The sequence below is a fragment of the Zeugodacus cucurbitae genome, chromosome Y, assembly GCF_028554725.1.
Source record: "Zeugodacus cucurbitae isolate PBARC_wt_2022May chromosome Y, idZeuCucr1.2, whole genome shotgun sequence".
Taxonomy (NCBI): Eukaryota; Metazoa; Arthropoda; class Insecta; order Diptera; family Tephritidae; genus Zeugodacus; species Zeugodacus cucurbitae.
In genome coordinates this window covers 6,174,103-6,201,823 of record NC_071673.1, presented here as the reverse complement: position 1 = coordinate 6,201,823, position 27,721 = coordinate 6,174,103, and the positions used below count along the sequence as shown (strand labels likewise).

At 36.1% G+C, this 27,721-nt stretch overlaps 1 protein-coding gene across 8 annotated transcripts in view; it reads right to left on the bottom strand.

Annotated features, from left to right (window-relative positions):
• Nucleotides 1-7,303: 7,303 nt before the first annotated feature.
• The window catches only part of LOC128923552 (protein rtoA-like), a 2,411,103-nt gene continuing 2,390,685 nt past the window's right edge, over nt 7,304-27,721 (bottom strand). For 7 of the 8 annotated variants that reach the window (XM_054235822.1, XM_054235824.1, XM_054235823.1 and 4 more), the window contains one exon: nt 7,304-7,711. In XM_054235822.1, coding sequence (XP_054091797.1) covers nt 7,610-7,711 — 102 coding nt within the window. In that variant the 3' untranslated portion in view covers nt 7,304-7,609. The remainder of the gene's footprint in view (nt 7,712-27,721) is intronic. The other variant, XM_054235821.1, reaches the window with a different exon arrangement.

Below are 27,721 nucleotides of genomic sequence, written 5' to 3'. Positions count from 1 at the left end.
TTGGAATTCGATTTTTGTAAAATACGGAGATTATGATTTATTTATACAATTTAATTCTGGCGTAGGCTACTGCGTTAGATCAGAGATTCAAATGACTGCATTTTATGCTATGGCTAAAAGAAATACTTTTTTTTTTGTTCCATAAAAAATTCAAGGAATCGCGCTGATTCAACAGAATCTTCGGATGAGTGTGAAACAGAATACTCGTTTGATATTTGGAACCAGAATAAACATTTGGTTCATTTATCTACAATTACAGGGACGGAAGGTTGAAGAGAAAGTGTGTCGCGGCTGTTACCTCTACCAATCAGAAGCCAATAGAGTTTGGGTTGACATGAATACTGTGTTTCCGGAGTTGTATAAATAGGCTTATTAATATTTACACATTGTGGCCACTTCAGTGCCGAGTAAACGACTGTTTTCTAAACCTAGGGCAAAAAGTAAAATCGAAAAGAAATGACAGTGAAAAAACTTTCCATGTCGTTGTTTTGAAATTCTGTTATTTGTTGAGAAAAAACTTTAACTGACATACAATGCTAAGTGAAATAAAATGTATCAACTTAAAACGTACTACATTACATTTATTTATGCTTCTGCTTCTGTATCCCTTAGCTTTTCACACTAAATTTAAAATAAGTTAAAAAAGTTCAAAAAGTTCAAAAATACATCGATGTATCGATGTTTTAATGGCCGATGTTTTTGATTTCGATGGGTTTTGAAGAAACATCGAACCATCGATGTTTCATTTCACGATGTTTGCATCCCTACTCGTTTTTCCTTTTTGCTTTTTGGCGCCAACGGGAAACACCAAGTGAAGCCAGGTCACTTTCCACTTGATCCTCTTCCGATGATATCAATATCGGCGTACGCCAGCAGCTGCACACCCTTATAGAATATTATACCTTCTCTATTTAGCTCTGCAGCTCTATTATATTTTCCAACAGACCTGTCTGAAACCTCGTTTGGTATCAAACGGCTCGGAGAGGTCCTTCCCGATCCTGACGGAGCTTTTGGTGTTGCTCAACGGTAATACATCGGCCCCGCCGCTTTGTTATTTTTCACGCGGGTAATTGCTATTCGAATTTCTTGACGGTCGGGTAATTCAACATCTATTCCATCGTCAACGATTGGGGAATCGTGTTCGCCATCTCCTGGTGTTGTACTTTCACTGCCTTTCAGCAGGTCGGAGAAGTGTTTCCTCCATAATCCTAGTATGCTCTGGACATCCCTTACCAGATTACCTCCTCGGCCCCTACATGATAATGCTATGGTCTTGAAACCTTCTGTAAATCGCCTCATATTTTCATAAAATTTTTCTTTCATTTCGGTCTCTTTCTTTTTACGTCTGCATATGCGTATTGCTTCCCTCTTCAATTCTCGATATATACCCCACCCCGAACGTGTTGTGGTCGATCGCAACGTTGCGAGGTAGGCAGTCTGTTTTCTCTCCACTGCGGAACGACAATTTTCATCGTACCAACTGGTGTTTTGGCGTTGCCGAAGACCACGTCTAAAACACAGGAGACATGTCATCCGTCTATCACAACGTGATTCATTTGAGTGCGCGTGTTTCTATCAGGAGACAGCCACGTTGCTTGATGAGTCTGCTTGTGCTGGAATCTGGAACTACAGACAACCATATTTCGGGGCCTAGCGAAGTTGATCAGCGATGGCGAGTTTGACAATGTTTCGTCATAAAGGCTGAATTTTTCGACTGTTGTGCCAAAGACACGTTCTTTACCCACCCTGTCGTTAAAATCGCCAAACACGATTTTGACATCGGCTGGGGCAGCGCTCATAGGTGCGTTCTAGGCGTTCGTAGAAAACCTACCATACAAAAGTTATGTTGAAAACTACCTAAACTGCTTTAATTTTAGGGTTTCCAACTTTATACCATATATATGTTGTTTGTTATATTAATTGAATTAAATAAATAAATTGCGAGAGTATAAAATGTTCGGTGATCCTTACTGGTTCAAATACATTTTACTAGTTATTAACCAAATAATTTAATACTTTTTTCTAAGGCAATTAAATTTGTTTTCATTTTAAAAATCTCAAATGATCTACATAGATCTCTGCTTTCTGAAAATAACAAGCGGAGGCTCCTAAGCGGGGAATTTTATATGTAAATTTGGAGAAAAAACAACGATACCACAAAATATTGTCAATTAAGCGGGAATGACACTTAAACGGGAGGGCACCTAATCGGTGATTCCTGTAGTTAATAGTGTCTTATCCCGTCTGGTAGGGGAGTTATAAAGTTTGAAAAATAACATCCCTTTCTATTACTATGATTTACCAAAAAAACTCTGTTGACTGGTGCGGATTCAATTAAGACCAAATACGACAATGCAGTGAATTCTGAAAGATTTGTTAAAGGTGATTGGGTGTTGTTATATAACTACAACGGAAGAGATAATTTTCCCCTAATTTCCAATGTAGTCGGGATGGACCAACAAATGACGTTATTAAATGAATCAAAGATAAGGTGAATCGCATACAGTCGAACTAGTATACCAACACAAACGAGAAAATACAATCGAAATAGGTAATTTGTCAGATTTATCCTGAGACCGCAATTCGTAGTTTCCAGAATGTTCGAGTTGTGATGTATTGTCAACGATCTACTACTTAAACGCTGCCGAACGGGCAACAGGGCTTAGTTATATTTAAAAAGTTGTTGATTTAATTTCAAGAAGTTAAAAGTAAAAAGTTTTAAACTCCAATAACGAGTAATAAAGTGCTTAGTAAATTAGAATTAATACCGATTAGTATATATACAAATGTATATACCTACATTTTTGTGATTGGTCGTAGAATTGTCTCCGTTATTATTTGGTCCAAACTGAAACTGAAAAAAATTGGTTTATATAATCTTTTAATAATTTCATTTCTCTTTCGATTTTGAACAATGTCATGATTTTTACGAAATATGTACTATCTTATAAATATATATAGGTACATACATTTTTCAGGTTGGTCGTAGAATTGTCTTCGTTATTATTTGGCGTAAGCTGAAACTGAAAAATATATATATAAATTATCATATTGTTATTTTTTTAACATATTAATATTATAAACCAGAACTTGTTACGTAAGTCTTACAGTTCTCGTAATTTATATATGTTTATATGATTACATATTTCAATAATTTTTCCAGAATATTCATTGATCTATTTGAGGGTACTAACTTCAGTAAATACTATCTACATGTATTAAAATTATATTTAAAATATTAACTGTACACATATGTACGTACAATTTTTCCAGCCTACCTCCATATCTTTAGAGTTTTTGTTTTCAATCTCACAACGCTAAATTACAATTCACCTAAAAAATTTTGGGATTTTGGGAAAATGATCAAAACGAAACACCAGTTCTTTTCAGAACTAAATCCATCTAATTTTAATTTTTTCAGTAAATAATATATTGTACCGTTTAACTATTCAAACATATTAGTGACTCGATTAGTTCTTATAATTTTTTGAATACATTTTATTAGCTACTAAGCAAATAATTTAGTACTTTGTACCAAGACAGTTAACTTTATTTTCATTTTAAAAAGCTCAAATGATCTACAAATAACTCTACTTTCTGGAGGGTACCAAAAAGACGCCGTCATGGAGAATCTTCATCAGAAACTGAAAATCGCCTTGCAGATCAAAGAAAATACATATCGCAATGGCGATAGAGAGTCGAGTAACGAGCGCTCGCTTATTATCGAGCGATCGCAGTAGCTTGCTGAAGAAAATTTCAGAACCTCCAAATACGTGCTCGAGAATCGTGTACGAAACGAGCAAAATATTAGCTCGCATTAGGGAGTCGAATTCTGACCACCGGACTGCTGTCTATAAGGGTGTACAGTTGCTGGCGTACGTCACCTCTCATGGTGAATGAGGACAAGGCGAAATATCCTGTTATCTCACGTCACTGTTGATAGCCATAAATAGGAAGTTGTATATAATTTCCGTAGACACTTAAGCGGAGGCTCCTAAGCGGGCAATTTTATATGTCAATTTAGAAAAAAACAACGATGCCGAAAATATTGTCACTTAAGGAGGAAAGGCACTTAAACGGGGATTCCTGTAGTTAATAGTGTCTTATCCCGTCCTGTAGGTAGTTTGAAAAATAACATCCCTTTCATTACTATGATTTACCAAAAAACTCTGTTGACTGGTGCGGATTCAATGAAGGCCACGACAATGCAGTCAATTCTGAAAAAATTTTAAAGGAGATTGGGTGTTGTTATATAACTCACAACGGAAGAAAGAATTGTCTCCTAAATTCCAGTGTAGTTGGGATTGACCAACGAAGGACGTTATTAAATGCATCAATGATAAGGTGAATCGCATACAAATAACGTGTTGTGGTCGAACGTGTTGTGGTCGATCGCAACGTTGCGAGGTAGGCAGTCTGTTTTCTCTCCACTGCGGAACGACAATTCTCATCGTACCAACTGGTGTTTTGGCGTTGCCGAAGACCACGTCTAAAACACAGGAGACATGTCATCCGTCTATCACAACGTGATTGATTTGATTGCGCGTGTTTCTATCAATAGACAGCCACGTTGCTTGATGAGTCTGCTTGTGCTGGAATCTGAAACTTCAGACAACCATATTTCGGGGCCTAGCGAAGTTGATCAGCGATGGCGAGTTTGGCAATGTTTCGTCATAAAGGCTGAATTTTTCGACTGTTGTGCCAAAGACACGTTCTTTACCCACCCTGTCGTTAAAATCGCCAAGCACGATTTTGACATCGTGGCTGGGGCAGCGCTCATAGGTGCGTTCTAGGCGTTCATAGAAAGCCTACCATACAAAAGTTATGTTGAAAACTACTAAAACTGCTTTAATTTTAGGGTTTCCAACTTTATACCATATATATATTGTTTGTTATATTAATTGAATTAAATAAATAAATTGCGAGAGTATAAAATGTTCGGTGACACCTGAACTTAGCCGATCCTTACTGGTTCAAATACATTTTACTAGTTATTAACCAAATAATTTAATACTTTTTTCTAAGGCAATTAAATTTGTTTTCATTTTAAAAATCTCAAATGATCTACATAGATCTCTGCTTTCTGAAAATAACAAGCGGAGGCTCCTAAGCGGGGAATTTTATATGTAAATTTGGATAAAAAACAACGATACCACAAAATATTGTCAATTAAGCGGGAATGACACTTAAACGGGAGGGCACCTAATCGGTGATTCCTGTAGTTAATAGTGTCTTATCCCGTCTGGTAGGGGAGTTATAAAGTTTGAAAAATAACATCCCTTTCTATTACTATGATTTACCAAAAAAACTCTGTTGACTGGTGCGGATTCAATTAAGACCAAATACGACAATGCAGTGAATTCTGAAAGATTTGTTAAAGGAGATTGGGTGTTGTTATATAACTACAACGGAAGAGATAATTTTCTCCTCATTTCCGATGTAGTCGGGATGGACCAACAAAGGACGTTATTAAATGAATCAAAGATAAGGTGAATCGCATACAGTCGAACTAGTATACCAACACAAACGAGAAAATACAATCGAAATAGGTAATTTGTCAGATTTATCCTGAGGCCGCAATTCGTAGTTTCCAGAATGTTCGAGTTGTGATGTATTGTCAACGATCTACTACTTAAACGCTGCCGAACGGGCAACAGGGCTTAGTTATTTTAAAAAGTTGTTGATTTAATTTCAAGAAGTTAAAAGTAAAAAGTTTTAAACTCCAATAACGAGTAATAAAGTGCTTAGTAAATTAGAATTAATACCGATTAGTATATATACAAATGTATATACCTACATTTTTGTGGTTGGTCGTAGAATTGTCTCCGTTATTATTTGGTCCAAACTGAAACTGAAAAAAATTGGTTTATATAATCTTTTAATAATTTCATTTCTCTTTCGATTTTGAACAATGTCATGATTTTTACCAAATATGTACTATCTTATAAATATATATAGGTACATACATTTTTCAGGTTGGTCGTAGAATTGTCTTCGTTATTATTTGGCGTAAGCTGAAACTGAAAAATATATATATAAATTATCATATTGTTATTTTTTTAACATTTTAATAATCCTCCTAATTTATATATGTTTATATGATTACATATTTCAATAATTTTTCCAGAATATTCATTGATCTATTTGAGGGTACTAATTTCAGTAAATACTATCTACATGTATTAAAATTATCTTTAAAATATTAACTGTACACATATGTACGTACAATTTTCCCAGCCTATCTCCATATCTTTAGAGTTTTTGTTTTCAATCTCACAACGCTAAATTACAATTCACCTAAAAAATTTTGGGATTTTGGGAAAATGATCAAAACGAAACACCAGTTCTTTTCAGAACTAAATCCATCTAATTTTAATTTTTTAAGTAAATAATATATTGTACCGTTTAACTATTCAAACAGATTAGTGATTTGATTAGTTCTTATAATTTTTTGAATACATTTTATTAGCTGCTAAGCAAATAATTTAGTACTTTGTACCAAGACAGTTAAATTTATTTTCATTTTAAAAAGCTCAAATGATCTACAAATAACTCTACTTTCTGGAGGGTACCAAAAAGACGCCGTCATGGAGAATCTTCATCAGAAACTGAAAATCGTCTTGCAAATCAAAGAAAATACATATCGCAATGGCGATAGAGAGTCGAGTAACGAGCGCTCGCTTATTATCGAGCGATCGCAGTAGCTTGCTGAAGAAAATTTCAGAACCTCCAAATACGCGCTCGAGAATCGTGTACGAAACGAGCAAAATATTAGCTCGCATTAGGGAGTCGAATTCTGACCACCGGACTGCTGTCTATAAGGGTGTACAGTTGCTGACGTACGTCACCTCTCATGGTGAATGAGGACAAGGCGAAATATCTCCTGTTATCTCACGTCACTGTTGATAGCCATAAATAGGAAGTTGTATATAATTTCCGTAGACACTTAAGCGGAGGCTCCTAAGCGGGGAATTTTGTATGTCAATTTAGAAAAAAACAACGATGCCGAAAATATTGTCACTTAAGGGGGAAAGGCACTTAAACGGGGATTCCTGTAGTTAATAGTGTCTTATCCCGTCCTGTAGGTAGTTTGAAAAATAACATCCCTTTCATTACTATGATTTACCAAAAACCTCTGGTGACTGGTGCGGATTCAATGAAGGCCACGACAATGCAGTCAATTCTGAAAAATTTTTAAAGGAGATTGGGTGTTGTTATATAACTCACAACGAAAGAAAGAATTGTCTCCTAAATTCCAGTGTAGTTGGGATTGACCAACGAAGGACGTTATTAAATGCATCAATGATAAGGTGAATCGCATACAAATAATTGGAAAAAAATGTCTAATCGGACGATCAAACTCAGTCGTTAATTGTGTGACGAACTAGTATACCAACACCAACGAGAATATACAATCGAAATAGGTAACTTGTCAGACCGAAATTCGTAGTTTCCAGAATGTTCGAGTGGTGATGTGTTGTCAACGATCTACTATTTAAACGCTGCCGAACAGGGCTTAGTTATATTTAAAAAGTTGTCGATTTAATTTCAAGAAGTCAAAAGTAAGAAGTTTTAAACTCCAATAACGAGTAATAAAGTGCTTAGTAAATTAATTAGAATTAATACCGATTAGTATATATACATTGTATATACCTACATTTTTGTGATTGGTCGTAGAAATATCTCCGTTATTATTTGGTCCAAACTGAAACTGAAAAAAATGTAAATTATCATATTGACTTATATTATTTTAATAATTTACTATGTTATGAATATCTATATATATAAAATTAAGTGGCAAAACTTCCTGTTCGCATACTCCTCCTAGACGGCTTACCAGATTTCAATGAAATTTTCAGGGGTGATTGGGGTCTGTGTGGAGAATGCACATAAGAAATTTAATGTGTGTATCATTGCACGTTTTACAAAACAAAAAATGATACTTCCCGCCTATACAAATTCTCATGAAATAATGTTTTGCCGCAAGATTGGCAGTCAAATGCCTTTTACTATGAAAACTGTTGACGGTCAGTTGTGTGCGACGTATCGTGAAGCATGTTCACTTCATGACGCATCACTCACATCACATCCAAAACAAATACGCGTACTATTCGCCATAATAATACCTACATGCCTTCCGTCAAATCCGCAAGAACTGTGGAATAAGTACAAAGACTGCATGACCGAGGACTTATTAATTTTGGCGCGTAATCGAGCATCGGACGCAGACTTTCTATATACATTACAAATGTATAATGATGCTTTGATAATGGTTGAAGATCTGTGCCTTACAATTGCGAATAAGGCATTAGCGCAACTCGGCATAACTGCGCCCAATCGTTCAGCGATTGATATGCTTGACCATGAGCTTCAACGTGAACAACAATACGATTGCAATGAATTGCGTGCTTTCATGCAAGCTAACATTACCAAGTTGAATATTCAGCAGAAAAATGCTTATGATAAGATTATACGAGCGGTTGACAATAACGGCGGTGGATTCTACTTGCTGGATGCGCCCGGTGGTACAGGGAAAACGTTTCTGATCTCTTTGATTCTTGCTACTATACGGTCACAGCAGAAAATTGCGCTGGCAATTGCTTCGCCAGGCATCGCTGCTACTCTACTTGATGGCGGTCGAACAGCACATTCAGCAAATTGAAATTACCGTTGAATATCCAAGTCGTTGAAACATCAACGTGCAACATATCGAGGAATTCAGCAATTGCAAAAGTTTTGCGAAGAGCTGGAATAGTTCTATGGGATGAGTGCCCAATGGCTAACAAAAAGTCATTAGAAGCATTCAATAGAACAATGCAAGATTTACGCCAAAAGCAACAACTTTTTGGCGGAGCATTAGTCTTATTATCCGGCGATTTTCGGCAAACTTTGCCAGTCATTCCTCGATCAACTGATGCCGACGAAATAAACGCATGTTTAAAATCGTCAGTTCTGTGGAGACATGTTCAAAGGCTGACTCTTATCATCAACATGCGAGTCCAATTGCAAAACGATCGATCCGCAGCGGCGTTTTCGAAGCAGTTGTTGGACATTGGCGAAGGCAAAATACCAATCGATGATACCGGTTTAATCACATTGCCGAACAACTTTTGTACAATTTTACAATCGAAAGAAGAATTGATTGAAAGTGTATTTCCGAATATTGTTCAACACTATCAACGCCACGATTATTTAAGTGAACGCGCAATATTGGCACCGAAAAATGTACACGTTAACGAAATAAATTTTGCCATTCAAGAAAAACTGCCAGGAGAAGCTACAACATATAAAACATGTACATAGATTGATAGCGTTTTGAATCAAGATGAAATAGTCAATTATCCAACTGAATTCTTGAATTCTTTGGATACCCCCGGTCTGCCACCGCATCGTTTGGTCCTGAAAGTCGGTTCACATATTATGTATTTGATTGGCGTTCAACCGTTTAGCCGGTTATAGCCGGCCATCTATTATACTTCTACGAAATCTGAAGCCACCGACTTTGTGTAATGGCACAAGACTTTCAGTCAAAAAATTGTGGCCAAATTTGATTGAAGCAACAATACTAAATGGCAAGGCAGCAGGTGAAGTCGTACTCTTACCACCCATTCCCATGATTCCAACGGACATGCCGTTTGAATTTAAGCGCTTGCAGCTCCCAGTGCGATGACCATAAACAAATCGCAAGGGCAAACGTTTCAAGTGTGCGACGTCAATTTGGAAGAACCGTGCTTCTCCCACGGCCAATTGTTCGTCGCATGCTCGAGAGTGGGAACACCAAGGTGCTTATTCATTTACGCGCCAGGTGGGAAAACCAAAAATGTTGTATACCAATATGTTTTATACATGTTTTATAAATAAGTAACAGTTTTACAACAATAAATAAAACACAAAGTAAAAACCCTTAAGAGTCTTCGTTATTATTTGGCGTAAGCTGAAACTGAAAAATATATATATTATCATATAGTTATTAACATTTTAATATTATAAACCAGATTGTTAATATTATAAAACCGAGAGTATGTAGGGTTTGAAATGCTTGCCGACATTGGTTATGCTCGAAAATTTTAAGAAAAGATGAGCTGATTTACAGAAGTTTTCAATACCTACATTTTCATGTAGTAGCCAAGGAGGTAATCTTGTGACTTGCCGCCCGAACTATTCAAATTCGGAGGCGAAGAACTGACGAGGTGCACTCATCACCTTCTTTGAATGAGACGAGTATGGCTACCGATTGGTACCTATGTGTGATCTGTCCAATCCACTAAACGAGATATCCCACAATATGTGCCAATTACAGTATGAAAACCCTCAATATCGCATACAAGATCTCATCGAGAATAGTGTGTGAAAAACTAAAGCTTACCGTCAACGAGCTGATTGGCCTTATTGGCCTTAGACTTGGCAAATCCGCCATAGCCTCGGGAACGACTTATTCGAACAGTTCGATACCAAAAGAGTTTTCAGAAGGCGTGATTCACTATCATGCGACTTCTTCAATCTATAGCAGATCTAATTAGAGAAGATACAATCTATACTAATATTATAAAGACGAAACATTTAATTGTTTGTTTGCATTGAAAAGATTTCACAATTATTTCATTGTTGGAAAGCTACACCATTTGTGGAAAACTTAGGCTATATTAAATTAAAAAAAAAATTAATGTTCGCTACCAAAATTACCCAAAAACATTATTAAATCGGGGCGCTGCGAAAACTATTGATTATAGGACAAAATAATGTACTACACATTTGCAGATCATATAAATATAAAATAATTCGCGACAACATATGTCTAACTATTATAGTTTTGTCACAATAAGTATTAATATATATAAATGTCTCCGCTATAAAAGCGTTTTTATTTATACTTTGAAAATAATATTTATCACAACAAATGACTTCATGTTTAGATGTGCTTCAATACCATTATATAACTTTTTAAATTATTCAATTTAGAAAGATATTTGAAAAATGTGACATGGTCGACACTCAAGCTGATAGGTTAGGTGGCACCATAACGGGCAACTCGACAGGCCAAAGTTGATAGCTAATTAACTGTCAAATCGATAGTTTATTATTGTTTATTTGAACTACTCCATTATTTGCTCAGTTTATATGATTACATATTTAAAAAATTTTTCCAGAATATTCATTAATCTATTTGAGGGTACTAATTTCAGTAAAAAATATCTATATGGATTACTATTATCTTTAAAATATTAACTGCCCTGCCAGCCAGACCTAACCACTTTTCCCATAGGTTTCAATACATTTACACATGTTTTTCTGAAGTACCAACACCAACGAACATTTTTACTTCATTTTTTAAAACTTAATTAGAATTTTCCAAACAAAAAAAACTAGTTATCTCTTTTGTTCTTATTATTGAATGAGTACGAATGAGAAAACATGATTGTCATTAGTGCCAAAAGAAAATCCCAAAATGGGAAATAAAAACAAGTAAGGAAAGGCTAAGTTCGGGTGCAACCGAACATTTTATACTCTCGCAATTTATTGATGTAATTTTATAAATATAACTCAATTCGACCGATATATTCGGCATAAAGTTCAATAGAATAGCGAAAATCATCATAAATAGTATATGGGGACTGAGTTCCTAACCCGATTTCATTCGTTTTCACCACCAAGATACAATATATCGAAAACTATATGCTCACTTAAAATTATATTATCTTTAATAAGGTATATGGGATCTGGAGGAAGTTATGACACGATTTTGACAATTTTTGGTACGGAGACAAACTGTTATAAAAACAAGTAAGGAAAGGCTAAGTTCGGATGCAACCGAACATTTTATACTCTCGCAATTTATTGATCTATTTTTATTAAGATAACACACAATTTGACTAAATTTGAAAATCCTACAATTAGGTATATAAGAGCTAGGGGAAGTTACACTATTAGAAGAAAAATATTTCCTCTAAATTAAATTAAGATACCTGAGAGATTTACCGCAATTTTCGGTGAAAAATTACCATGGGGTACTGAATTCTTCATATTCGATATTCGGGGCTTTGAAAATTTATGGTCCGATTTCGACAATTTTTCACAAGTGATGCCACAGATCATATACAGTATTTGTGTAAAGTTTTATTTCGCGATCTTCATTGGTTCCTTATGTATATATTATAAAGTGAAGGAATAAGATGGAGTTCAAAATTGAGTTACATGGGGAGTTGTCGTCGTTGTGAACCGATTTCATCCACTTTCCACACGTGTCATCAGGGTGTCAAGAAAATATTATATACCGAATTTCATTCGAATCGGTCGAGTAGTTCCTGAGATATGGTTTTTGACCCATAAGTGGGTGGGCGTGGCATCACCATTTCCATTTTGTAAAAAAGTCTGAGTACAGCATCCTTCTGCAATTTCTTCTGTAAAATTTAGTATTTCTGACGTTTTTCGTTAGTGAGATAACCCATTTTTGAAAGCATTTAGCAAACCATTCTTGAAATATATTTCCAGTTACCCAGGCTTTTTTATTGGCCATCCAGTGAACACGTAAATGTTTTAAATCTTTGCCCTTTAGTGTTCGCGGCCTGAGACTTTTGTTTACTAACAGGGGTTTAATCATGCGGCCACCAGAAGCATTGCTACATAATAAAAACGTTACACGGTCCTTTGCAGCTTTGAAGCCGCCAAATGATTTTTGGGTCTTAGACACATATGTTCGTTTTGGTAACCTCTTCCAAAATAGGCCGGTTTCGTCCGGATTGAAAACTTGGTCTGGCGTGTAACCACCTTCTTGAATAATTTTTTAAACTTTGGTGGATAGTCCTGCGCAGCTTTACTATCAGCTGAAGCAATTTCACCCTTAGTTTTTAAATTATGAAAATTATGTCTTTCAATAAACTTCGAAAACCATCCACCACTGGCTGAAAATTCGTTTTTGTTTTCTTGGTTCGATGTTAATCGATTAAAAATACGTAGGCGTGGTTGTGAACCGATTTGACCTATTTTCAGAACATAGAACACAGAAAAATATTACAAACCAAATTTCATTGATATTGATCGAGTAGTTTCGGAGATATGGTTTTTGACACATAAGTGGGCGGAGCCACACCCACTTAAATTTTCCTTCTGTACCTTCTTTATAATGAAATTTAAGGCTTCTGGAGTTTTCCCTTACTGAATTAAACATTTTTAGTAGTTTTCAACATAACCTTGGTTTGGGAGGTGGGCGTGGTTATCATCTGATTTCCTCCATTTTTGGACTATATAAGGAAATGCCTGCAAAAAACGACTCATGGGAATTTCGTTGATATAGCTTTAGTAGTTTACAAGATATGTACAAAAAACTTAGTAGGGGGCGGGGCCATGCCCACTTTCCCAAAAGAATTACATCCAAATATACCCCTTCCAAGAACAATCCTTTGTACCAAATTTTCTTCCTATGGTGCCAAGAAAGAAGTGTTCCAAGTTCCAAGATATCTTAATTTTTACTCAAGTTACAGCTTACTCAGACGGACGGACAGACAGACATCCGGACTTCAACTCCACTCGTCATCCTGATTATTTATATATGTATACATAACATGGGGGGATGGGGTCATATGTAGAAGTTCACGCAAGTGAGGAAAGTTTCTGATTGCCATTCACTTGGGAGTGGCCAGGAACGATTCTTTTGCATATGACTCAAGCAGCTCACGACTTTAGACCAAGTATCCCCTGGGTAGCTAACAGACATCCGTTTGGAGGCGAGCTAAAGTGAGAAGGCGAAGCCCGCTTGTGCGGTTGTGCGTAGGGCTTGGGACCCACCACATAAAAAAAAATCTCCCCAATGAAAACAAACACCGAGCCTCGGATGAGAAACCCCCCTTTTGATGACGACCCCTGCAAACGTACTAAGGATCATGATTTGAGGGCATGCACCTGGAATGTCCGGACTCTTAATTGGGAAGGTGCCTCTGCCCAGCTGGTTGATGTCCTCATACAACTAAAGGCTGACATCACCGCCGTCCAAGAAGTGCGATGGACGGGACAAGGACGGAAGAAGGTGGGTCCTTGTGACATCTACTACAGCGGCCATATAAAGGAGCGCAAATTCGGTGTTGGATTTGTGGTGGGAGAGAGACTACGTCGCCGAGTCCTGGCATTCACCCCGGTGGATGAACGTCTTGCCACAATCCGCATCAAAGCGAGGTTCGGAAGAGAAGGACGATGTGACCAAAGATGCTTTCTATGAGCGCCTAGAACGCACCTATGAGCGCTGCCCAAGCCACGATGTCAAAATCGTGCTTGGCGATTTTAACGCCAGGGTGGGTAAAGAAGATGTCTTTGGCACAACAGTCGGAAAATTCAGCCTCCATGACGAAACATCGCCAAACGGCCTGAGGCTGATCGACTTCGCTGGGGCCCGAAATATGGTTGTCTGTAGTACCAGATTCCAGCATAAAAAAATTCATCAAGCAACGTGGCTGTCCCCTGATCGAAACACGCGCAATCAAATCGATCACGTTGTGATAGACGGAAGACATGTCTCCAGTGTTTTAGACGTGCGTACGCTCCGAGGACCAAACATTGACTCGGACCATTATCTAGTAGCAGCAAAGATACGCACTCGCCTCTGTGCAGCAAAGAACGCCCGTCAACAAACACAAGGAAGGTTCGACGTCGAAAAGCTGCAATCACAACCGACAGCCGAACGATTTTCTACTCGACTTGCACTCCTGCTCTCTGAGAGCACTCATCAGCATCTCGATATAAGGGAGCTGTGGAACGGCATCTCAAACTCATTGCATACCGCTGCAGCCGAAACAATTGGTCTCCGGCAACGCCAAAAAACCAGTTGGTACGATGAGAATTGTCGTTCCGCAATGGAGAGAAAACAGACTGCCTACCTCGCAACGTTGCGATCGACCACAACACGTTCGGGGTGGGATAGATATCGAGTACTGAAGAGGGAAGCGAGACGCATTTGCAGACGTAAAAAGAAAGAGGCCGAAATGCGTGAGTATGAAAAGCTTGAAAAGCTGGCCGACATGGGTAATGCTCGAAAATTTTATGAAAAGATGAGGCGATTAACAGAAGGTTTCAAGACCAGAGCATTATCATGTAGGGACCGAGAAGGTAATCTGGTAATGGATGTCCAGAGCACACTGGGATTATGGAGGGAACACTTCTCCGACCTTCTCAATGGCAGTAAATGAACAACACCAGGAGATGGCGAACCCGATTACCCAATCGATGACGATGGAAAAGATGTTCCATTACCCGACCATGAAGAAATTCGAATAGCGATTACCCGCTTGAAGAACAACAAAGCGGCGGGGGCCGATGGATTACCGGCCGAGCTATTCAAATACGGCGGCGAAGAACTGATAAGGTGCATGCATCAGCTTCTTTGTAGAATATGGTCGGAAGAAAGCATGCCTGACGATTGGAATCTTAGTGTGTTCTGCCCAATCCATAAGAAGGGAGACCCCACAATCTGCGCCAACTACCGTGGTATAAGTCTCCTCAATATCGCATATAAGGTTTTGTCGAGCGTATTGTGTGAAAGACTAAAGCCCACCGTCAACGAACTGATTGAACCTTATCAGTGTGGCTTTAGACCTGGAAAATCCACAATGGACCAGATATTCACCATGCGCCAAATCTTGGAAAAGACCCGAGAGAGAAGAATCGATACTCACCATCTTTTTATCGATTTTAAAGCTGCCTTCGATAGCACGAAAAGGAGCTGCCTTTATGCCGCGATGTCTGAATTTGGTATCCCTGCAAAACTAATACGGCTATGTAAGCTGACGTTGAGCAACACCAAAAGCTCCGTCAGGATCGGGAAGGACCTCTCCGAGCCGTTCGATACCAAACGAGGCTTCAGACAGTGTGACTCACTATCGTGCGACTTCTTCAATCTATTGCTGGAAAAAATAATACGAGGTGCAGAACTAAATAGAGAGGGTACAATCTTCTACAAGAGTGTACAGCTCCTGGCGTATGCCGATGATATTGATATCATCGGAAGCAACAACCGCGCCGTTTGTTCTGCGTTTTCCAGACTAGATAAAGAAGCGAAGCGTATGGGTCTGGTGGTGAATGAGGACAAGACGAAATATCTCCTGTCATCAAACAAACAGTCAGCGCACTCGCGTCTTGGCTCCCACGTCACTGTTGACAGTCATAACTTTGAAGTTGTAGATAATTTCGTTTATCTGGGAACCAGCATTAACAACACCAACAATGTCAGCCTTGAAATCCAACGCAGAATCACTCTTGCCAACAGGTGCTACTTTGGACTGAGTAGGCAATTGAAAAGTAAAGTTCTCTCTCGACGAACCAAAATCAAACTCTATAAGTCGCTCATTATTCCCGTCCTGATGTATGGCGCTGAAGCGTGGACGATGACAACATCCGATGAGACGACTCTTGGGGTTTTCGAGAGAAAGGTTTTGCGCAAGATTTATGGTCCTCTAAACATTGGCAACGGCGAATACCGCAGACGATGGAACGATGAGCTGTACGATTTATACGACGACATTGACATAGTTCAGCGAATAAAAAGACAGCGGCTACGCTGGCTAGGTCATGTTGTACGGATGGAAGAAAACACTCCAGCTCTGAAAGTATTCGATGCAGTACCCGCTGGAGGAAGCCGCGGAAGAGGACGACCTCCACTCCGGTGGAAAGACCAAGTGCAAAGTGACCTGGCTTCACTTGGTGTTTCCAGTTGGCGCCAAAAAGCAAAAAGGAGGAATGAGTGGCGCGCTCTGGTGGATTCGGCTATAATCGCTTAAAGCGGTTCCTACGCCAAATATATATATATATATATACATAACCCCATATCTAACTCTTTTATTTCTTGGTGACACAAACAACCGTTATGTGAACAAAACTATAATACTCTGTGCAACATTATTATTATTAACCCAAACGATTACCTTCCTCAAGGCAAGAGATTTTTAAGCGTCCGGTTTTCAAACTGCTCAGCTACAGAAACAAACATTTCAACAGCTGAGAATTAAAAATTTATAAAAACAAAAAGTTAAACATTTCTGAATATTACTTATTAAGAGAAGACAAAATAGTTTTTTTGATGCTAAATATTGAGTCAGATGGATCAAATGTGCTGGAATGCGAATTAAAATCATGATGAACGTAATGGGACATTAAACTTAATATCAGACAAAAGGAATGAACTACAAACTAAACCATTCAGAAGTTTTACTAGGAATATTATACCTAGCATTTCTCTGCGACTAGTGAGTGTGGGAAGATTTATAAGTTTTAAACGACTAGTATACGGGGGAAGATTCAATCTTGAATCCCAATGTAAGTGGCCTAAGCAAAAAGTAAAAATTGTTTTTGAACGGACTCAAGCTTATCAGAATGGGATTGATAGCTAGGATTCCATACCTAAGAACCATACTCCAATATAGGCCTTACCAATGTTGTAAAAAGAATTTTAGTAATATACGGATCACTAAATTCTTTAGACCAACGTTTAACAAAGCTAAGAGCACCTTTAGCTTTTAAGACAATTGAATTTACATGAGAATTAAAATTTAGTTTAGGGTCCATATTAACTCCTAAATCAACAAAGCTAAAAACTTGCTCTAAACTGAAGTTATTTATTACATAGGGAGAAAGTTCTACGGGAAGAGCACATCGTTATACATTTTTTAAGATTCAGTGGCATATCATTTTTGTGACACCAAGTAACTAAATTATTTAAATCCGATTGCAACTCAGTCCTTTCGTTATGAGAAGTATATGATTTAAAAAGTTTTACATCATCCGCATATAATAAAATTTCTGAAAACTTAATTACTGAAGGTATATCATTGATGAACAACAAGAACAGAATCGGGCCGAGATGACTACCCTGTGCAACCCCTGAAGTGACACTAATTGAATCGGATAATGTATTATTAAATAAAACTTGTTGTTTTCTGTTAGTAAGATATGAGGATACCCATTCAAGAAGTCTTGGTTGAAAACCAAGAAGATCCAGTTTTTGCAAAAGAATTGAGTGGTTTACTCTATCGAATGATTTACTAAAGTCTGTATATATAACATCAGTATTCTTATTATCCCTAAAACCCATTGACACATGGTTTACAAATTCAAGCAAGTTTGTTACTGTAGATTTCCCTTTACAAAATCCATGCTGAGAAAATGAAATTAAAGGAGAGATTAAGAAAGTTATTTGGTCAGTGACAATAGCTTCAAAAAGTTTGGGTATAGCTGACATTTTAGCTATCCCCCTATAGTTCTCAACAGATGATCTAACTCCACTTTTATGCAAAGGTAATATAAAAGAGTTTTTCCACATTGACGGAAAAATACCTTGTTTAAGAGATAGGTTAAAAAGCTTAGTTAAGGGCAGATAGGTATATTTTGCACAATTTTTAAGAAAGCTTGAGGGAATCATATCAGGACCATATTTAAACGATTTTTTTAACGCAACTAAATAATTTAAGACATCTGTTTCAGAAATAATTGGTGTATTAATTACAGTACTCGGACATAACACTTGATGATATGGCACATTCATAGGGTAGTTTGAACAATAATTGGATTTGAAGTATTCTGCAAACATATTAGAAATAATATAATTGTCACATGACATTGTTGATTTATATTTTATCGCGGACGGAAAATTGGAAATCCTGCGTTTGGAGTTAACGAAACCATAAAACAATTTCGGATTACGAATAATATTATTTTTTACTTTGATTATGTAGTTTTTATAACATTTTTTGTTAAGTTCCTCAAACTGACGACGCAATTTAGAATATTTTAAGTAGTCAACAAGAGCTCCAGTTTTTTTTATAAAGTTTTAAAGCACGAGCTTTTTTATTTTTTAATTTACATAGCTCATTCGAATACCACAAATTTGAACTTTTTCTTTTGATAATAAAACATTTCGGAACAAATCTTTCAAAAATATTAAAAATTGTTTCATTAAAATGTGATACATTTAATTCAATATTACCACTGTAATCAGGCCAAGTCAATTTAGAAAGTTCACAATTAATCTTTTTGAAGTTAGCTTTCGCAAAGTTGAACCGAGAACAAAGGTCCTGTTTGTTGTATACAAGTAATTCGTCTATGATTTCGATATTAATTTCCAAGGCAGGGTGATAAGAGTCCTCTGGCAAAACTAAAGGATCAGATCGGCCACAGAAACTGTTGAAGTATTATCAACATTGACCAAATCTAAGAATTTACCAAACTTGTTCGGAATTAAGTTAATTAAGACCCATCCCAGACATTTCTTCCAAAAACTCATTAAAGCTTAAACGAGTGCAAAAAGGGGTAATGCAATCGTCAACAGATTTCCAAGATACACACGGTAAATTGAAATCGCCTAGAACAATTATGTAATCAGTATTCTTAGCAATTGAAAACACATTATTTATTAAAGAAGTATGTTGCATATATACAGATAAGTCCGATTGAGACGGAATATAAGATAAAGTTAGGTAAATAGAACATTTATTAATACAAATTCGTATGCACTTAAATTCAATAAAGTCCGCAGGAGGAACTTCTACTTCTTCAGATGGAATTGAAGAATGCACAGCAAATAGGAGGCGGATCCTGAATAGTTTTCCGCTTAAGGTTCTCGTTAATTATTTTCGGAGGATTAAGCACTTTTGAAGAGGAAGTCTTCTCTCCTTGAGAAGATGAGAGATTAATAAGGTCTAATTTCACCGGTGATATACTTTTTACGGACAAAGTGGCAGGTTCTTCATTAGACGGACGTTTACGTTTTGATGAAAGCTTAGCATTATCATCTTGATCATTTAGGCATTTAAATGATTGAAACAACTCTTCATAATGCTTAAATTTTTCTGTAAGGTTTTGAACTTCTCGACCGATTTCTTTAAAATTATTGCGCGCCTGTTTAAAAACTTTAAATAATTCAATATCTGTCGGTCTACACTTTAAGCACGACCAGCGCAGACCCTTTCCGTCGAGAATAGCATCTAAGATTCTACCTGTCAATTCAGCACACTTAAGATGGGCAAGCAAGGCTTTGTGACGGCCAACAAGAAACAAAACGATCAGAATCGCCTTTAATAGTACAATTCGGAAAATTGCAAGTCATTATAAAAAAAATTTAAATTGAAGGAAAAAACAAAATAGTAAATAATAATAAAAATTAAAATATGATATAACAGTAAATAGAAAAATAAAGATAGTTATACTGAATTAGCCGAGATCACAACCAATATAATAGTGAGTAGTTTGAGAAGCACTGAGCCACTTAAAAATAACACGCAAACAGCTGTGAGCAAAAATGAAAGAAAAAAGACGAATCAAAAGAAAAAGAGCAAATTAAAACAAAAACAATATGCAATCGCACAAACAATTGCAAAGTATGAAATAAAATTGATAATTGATAACAACAACAAATGATTTAAAAGAATTTAAGAAAATAGTTAAAATACAATTAAAATTTAAATATAACACAAAAGCAAATTAGCACAAATACTTAGCTTTAGATTACACTTATTAAAAGTAAACTTTCTTTAATTATATTAATAAATTTAAGCATAAATTCAAGAACTGAGAAAAAATTAAACTTCACAGTTTGACGTGTTGCCAGATGATTATGTTGCGAGAGTATAAAAAAACGATTGAATGACGTTTGTCCTTTGCGTTTGTTGAGAAAACATGGTAAGTTTGAAAAATTTTGTGTAAATTTTTAAATATAATATGTATTTAACTAATTTATTATTAACAGCATTAGAAACATTATTATAAGTTTGTCATCTCATAGTATCACTATGAGAGGGAATGTTTTAATCTTTGCAAGAACATATTATTAGCATAAAGAAGCATAAAGAATTGTGGGGTAAGTGGTACAAAAAATAAAGGCGAACAAAACGCAATTGTTGTGCCTGAAAAAAAAAATTGTCACAGTGCGGGTGGTAGTTTTTCATTGAAAAGCGGTTTGCGCAGTGCAAATTATAAAACAATAATTTGATTGTTATCCGTGATTCTATTTTTATACTCTCCCAACATGTTGCACAGAGTATTATAGTTTTGTTCACATAATGGTTGTTTGTGTCACACAGAAATGAAAGAGTTAAATATAGGGTTATATATGTATATATAAATGATCAGCATGACGAGTGGAGTTGAAATCCGGATGTCTATCCGTCTGTCCGTGCACGTGATAACTGGAGTAAAAATTGAGATATCTTAATGAAACTTGAAACAAATATTCCTTGGCACCCTGATGAGGTTGCTTTCGATAATCAAAATCGGTCTATTGCCACGCCCACAAAATGGCGAAAACACACAAAGTGTCATAGCTAAACCATAAATAAAGTTATAAAATTAAAATTTGAAATAAGGACCGCAATAGGAAGGGTATGCCCTTGGATGTAATTTTTTTTGTGGAAGTTGGCGTGGCTCGCCCCCAAATCGGTTATTTGTATATATCTCGCAAACCAATGAAGCTATAGAACTTTATGCAGTCGGTTTTCTTACGTATCCCACCACACACCATGAAAATAGTTGAAGTCGGATAATAACCACGCCCACCTCCCATAAAAAGGTTAGGTTGAAAATTACTATAAGTGCGTTAACTCACTAACGAAAAACGTCAGAAATACTAAATTTTACAGAAGCAACAAATTTACAGAAAGAAGCTGCACTCAGATTTTTTACAAAATGAAAACTGGAAGTGGCATCGCCCACTTATGGGTCAATAACCGCCTCAGGGTAAATTTTAACCGAAAGTATGGTTAAATCTCTCAGATACTTTAATGTAATTCAGAGGAAATTGTTTTCTTCTAATAGTGTGTCTCTGTTCCAAAAATTATTAAAATCGGGCCATAACATCTCCTAGCTCCCATATACCTAATTATAGGTTTTTCAAAAATACGGTGGGCTTTATTCTCATATATGTATTGGTCAATATGTGACATATCTTAGCAAAATTAAGTGAGCGTATAGTCTTGGATATAGCGGTAAATACACTTGCAGACTTGTCTGTACTACATGTCATGTATGGCATACCGTCGCATCGTGTAAAGCCTGGTCTGTACACCAAATTTTAGGTCTATATGCAAGTATGCACAAAATTGAAATGTTTCAATTTTTCTGCTCGTCGTTGCGACGGGTAGCAAAGTGTATTGTGTGATACGCAGACCGATCTCATTCTTGCTTCATTTTTGCAGTGCACAATGGGACAGAATGCGTTTTTTTTTGGCATAAACTCTAAAAACTTACTCAGTGCCTTGAAATTCGGTACAGATACTAGACAACGCATATAAACATAAAAATAAAAAATAAACCCGATGACACACCCCCTACCCCCAAAAGAGGCAGCTCCCTTATGGAATCAAAGATTAATTTCAAAAAAATACATTAATAATTGATTGCTTTAACTCCATTCCATATCTTCATTTACATCTAAATCAACTGAATAATCATTAAATATGTATATCCAAATCTGCCATTTCGTCATCATCAGAAAGTCTATTTTCATCTTCATCAGTTGATGCTTCTGGTGTAATTGCAATTTCCGGAGCTTCCAAAAGCGCCACTACTTCTTGCGGGAGCAGTTTTTTAATTTGTTTATTTTCTCTTTTGCAAACTTGATATAAGAGGATCTGAGGAATCCATAGATCTATGAAAAACATCGGACAAATTATATGCTTTGCTACTTTTTTTGGCATGTGCATGAAGCTCTTATTATCCATGGACTAATAATTTGTGGACGGTTGCTGACATAGGATACCAAGAGTACTTTTCCATATATAGTAAAGCAGTTTTACTACAAAAAATTTCGAATTTTTCCGCATTGATCTGAAATTCGACTGAAATTGAAATTAATATAAAATATAAATTCTTCAAAATTTCAATGTCAAACTCCAGAATTGATGCTAAGGTCTCAGTATTTGTAAATGCTATCCTCGCCGTATTTCCATCATGTGTGCTTCCACAGCCATTCTGTTTTGGTTTATCAACATGTAGCCCCATTTCTTCCCACAATTGTTTTTGAATTTTCTGTTTTCTAGTTCTCTTACTTAGTTTATCTATTTTTTATGTCAATTCTATATGAGATTTTTAATACAAATTCCAGGAATCTAATCCACGCATGCAAAGGACTTACACCATATTGAAGTGCTTCAGGTTTTTTCTTGAAAACGCTGGATTTCAAATCCTTCGTTGCTAAAAAGCCTTTTGGTTTTGCACCACATACTGGGCAACACTGATTAGAATTTATACCAGTTAATACATTTAACACCTTACCATCTATTAACGTCATATGCAGATCATAGCTTACAGTGATGTATCCTCCATTAATGTTGTATTCGAGAGGTGTCCAAATTTACTTTCTTCGCTAATATTTGATTTTTAGTTTCTTTGATGAATTCGATTTTAATTGGCCTGCAAAATCTTACGGATTGTGGAGTTCGATTACACCAAATTACTATGTCTGAAGAATCAAATAATTTTATCGGTATTAAAGTTGTTACAAATAAAGATTCATCCAAGGATTCTGGTGCATCTCCTTCAAATTTCTGTTTGTACATGCTCTGTCCTGTTGTTCCATCAAATTCATAGCTAGCAAATAATTTCGTTTCATCGATATTTGCAATCTGATTTATAACATCTTCTTGCATTAAAACAATGCGGCCAACCATGTGGTCAAGTATGTTTTGCAAGCTAACTTCCGCATTAGTTTCCGAAACAGTTATGCCAATCGGTCTGCATTTTAATTTCGCCTCATACACAGTATGATAGCTTGGATATATGTTGCAATGTCGATTTTTATTTAACAATCTAATGTTAAACGAATTTTCCAATAAGAAATTTAACGCTTCATCAGGAGTGAGTTGAAGGGGTTCATTGAAGCGAAGTTTTTTCCTAATTTCACTTGCTCTTGAAGATGATGATGACCATTCCTTTAACACATACGCACATCCTTTAACCATGTCGCTTTTATTTGATTTTTTTGCTGAAACTGCAGCAGCATCAACAAGAAGTTGGGTGTTGTGCTCTCGCTCTGTTGATAGTTCAAAGGCCAATTTACGTTTCAAACGTTGACTACCTTCATCATAATTTAAATGTGGACGTCCTAGTTTGCTTGCAGAAGCACTCTTCCAATCTTTGTTTTCAACTACCAATGTCATTTTCGACGCAAGCCATTCAGAATGTTTTTCTTTGAATCTGCTCAACAGTCTGTTGCAATTTGGTAAATGCTTTCTAATAAAGCTACAAAAATTTACAACTTTCTTTTTTATTTCTTTGTTTTTGTCTTTTTTAACGTGTCTGCATTAATTTTTTTATAAATGTAGTTCAAAATACTGTCATCATTTGACTCCCATATTTGCAGCAATTCTTCATGGGAGAATTCATATTTTCATTAAAAAAACCAATTTTCGAAAAAACGAGCAAAAATGAGCAAATAATTTGTATAACACATTTAAAAAGACATAATCACAATACATTTGGAACAGGTTTTGAGCAGAAGGCAGCGGAAGCCAAGAAATTCTACTTCACGGAACACAAATATTTGTTAATTTATATGGAAGTATGAATATGGATGTATGAATACACAATACACAAATATACACACATTTTCTTTTTACAATATGCATTTACATACCTTGTCGATTGATTTCCATGATTTAAAAATAAAGTTTTTGGTTCACTTAAAATTTCACAGCCGATTTACTTGTAAGCTTTAAATTGCATGTATCATAACATAAACAAGCAGTTACAATCAGCTGACTTTGAAAGCGCGCCAAAAATGTAGAGATGCCAACAGGCTGTTTTATTGTTACTTCTAGAAATATATGGATAATCTACTAATAGAAAAATAACTTAGTTTACAGGAATAAATATATAAAAGTTTTGACTTTATGCCAAAAAAATGGCGTTCTGTCCCATTGTGCTTCTTTGCAATAACATTATTTAGTTAATGAACTCAGGAAAATATATATATACATTTTTTTATTACAAATATTTTTTTGAGCCAAAATATGCCGAAAATTATATTTTTTTTTTGTTAAAAATCTGTAAAAAATTTAAATTTTAATATAATTTTTTTCCTTCGATCATTAACTAGATTTATCCATTTACTGTCGAAATATTTTTGGTTTTTTGATTTTAATATTGAGTTATAATGTCCACGGCAAGAGGCTTTTTTGGACACATGATCTGAGATGAAGTACCAACGGCTGAGTTTTCGAAAATTTTCACTAAAAATTTAAATCAAACAACCCTTAAAGGATTATGAAACTCCTACAGGAGAGAATTCAGTAAAATCTTAAAAAAAAATGTTCGCACCAAAAGCGTTGCTTTCGTTGTTTTGCTTTTCATTTTCAGCGCATCCCGAAATTACAAGCAGCGCCACAATTGCATCATCCGATGCCATAACGTCCGCTCACTTCAAAGATTGCAACGAAATGATGTATGAACAACTTGTCGCATAAGTGTACAGTGAACTGACTTGCGACCCGGTATGCATACAGGCCTGCAAGTGTATTCACTGCTTATAGTGCACCTTCCTTGTGAAAATTAATGAAATCGGTTCAGGAATTACTTCAGCCCTCCCATCTATATAAGACGATTTTCGTTATTCCATTAAACTTTATGCCGAATTTATAAGTAAATTTGCGTATTATCTTAATAAAATTTCTTCAATATTTTGCGAAAGTATAAAATTTTCGGTTGCACCCGAACTTAGCATTGCCTTGCTTGTTTTTTATTAATCTTATGTATTTTATTTTATGAGCTGCAGAGGTAAATAGAGAAGGCACAATCTTCTACAAGAGTGTCCAGCTGCTGGCGTACACCGATGATATTGATATCATCGGAAGCAACAACCGCGCCGTTTGTTCTGCTTTTCCCGGCATGGATAAGGAGGCGAAGCGAATGGGTCTGGAGGTGAATGAGGACAAGACAAAATATCTCCTGTCATCAAGCAAACAGTCGGCGCACTCGCGTCTTGGCTCCCACGTCACTGTTGACAGTCATAACTTTGAAGTTGTAGATAATTTCATATACCTGGGAACCAGTATCAACAACACCAACAATGTCAGCCTCGAAATCCAGCGCAGAATCACTCTTGCCAACAGGTGCTACTTTGGACTGAGTAGGCAATTGAACAGTAAAGTCCTCTCTCGACGAACCAAAATCAAACTCTACAAGTCGCTTATCATTCCCGTCCTGCTTTATGGTGCAGAAGCTTGGACGATGTCAACATCAGATGAGACGACACTAGGAGTTTTCGAGAGGGAAATTTTGCGCAAGATTTATGGACCTCAGAACATTGGCAACGGCGAATACGGCCGAACTGCGAAGGAAAGAAATTTAATTAATTTTCAGGCATTAATCATTTTTTATTTAATTATTTTTTTCAGATAATAATAATTTTCTTTTATTGATCATTTTTCAGATATTCATTTATTTATATATATTTATTTTCAGATATTAATAACATAGCCCGACAAAATTAAAAATTATTGCTTCTTTGAACTGAGTTCAGTTAACGCTGAATTCAAATCTGTAATCAGTTTGTCTCTATCAGCTCTAGTTTTCAGGATATAGGTTTTTTAAACCCTCCACTTAACGTAGGGATAAGAAATTGTTAGAACGTGGAACAAAAATAACTTATTACTGCACCAGGGATAAAACATCATCAATCGTGCAAGTTATAAAAAATTTCTTGGGAAATAATAAAGCTCCAAATAATGTTCAATTATTGGAGAATATGCTGGATAAGTTTAGAGACCTTGGCTGCAACATGAGTATTAAAATCCATTATTTGCACAGTCACTTGGACCGATTTCCCAAAAATTTTTAATTTGAAGAAGCTTTACATTCTGTAACTAGAATTATATATATATACTAGAATACCAGGCCACACGTTTTTGTGGCTGAGGTATACATTATTAGTAAATTTTTCAATGCAGAGAAAAAATTCTTACGCATAAAGACGAAAACGTTATAGCCGATTAATTTTAAAATGATTGATAGACATTATTTTAGATCTGTATTAAGCGTAAATCGTCATAATTTGTAAAACTTTAATTTTTTTAATCCTATATTGAAGAAAGTAACAAACGACCAAATTTCAAAGATGGCTTTATCTTGGCTTTGGTGACGATATTATTACCTTCTTCACAGCCAGTCTTGTTCTATTGCAAAGTCGAGGTTGATTTATGTTACGCAGCATGATAACAACTCACACTATGTACTTTTAATTGCAATTGAGTGGGGATAGTCCAGCAATTTTAAATAGTCTGTGAATACATCATCCTGGTTTGTAGCTGTGTCAACTCTCCTTGAACGAAATTCTAAATTGTCGCATTAAGATCAAAGAGATCCTTTTTTTACCACTTATATAGGTCATTCAAGCAGTCATTTATGGTTATCATATTGTGATTTCATGTCAGGAAAAACACTATGAATAAACTTCTCCTTCGAGTCAATGAAGTGGCAGAAATATGTTGGAAATGTTATTAATCCATTGAGGTATCAACTGGGACCCTACCATTTCCCAACTGCTTCTACAATCGCAATTTGATATTGTTGCAAAATCAGTGGTATGTTAGTTTATTGGCGATTCTTTATGTGTCGCCACAAATTAGATAATTTTAGGCATTCGATTATCCAGGAATAATTGGAAGAGTCTGACGTAAATCACCTGCCAACAGAATTATGGCTTCACCAAAAAAGGTTTGGTTATCGCGTAAATCTTTTGAAGTCCTGGGCAATGCCT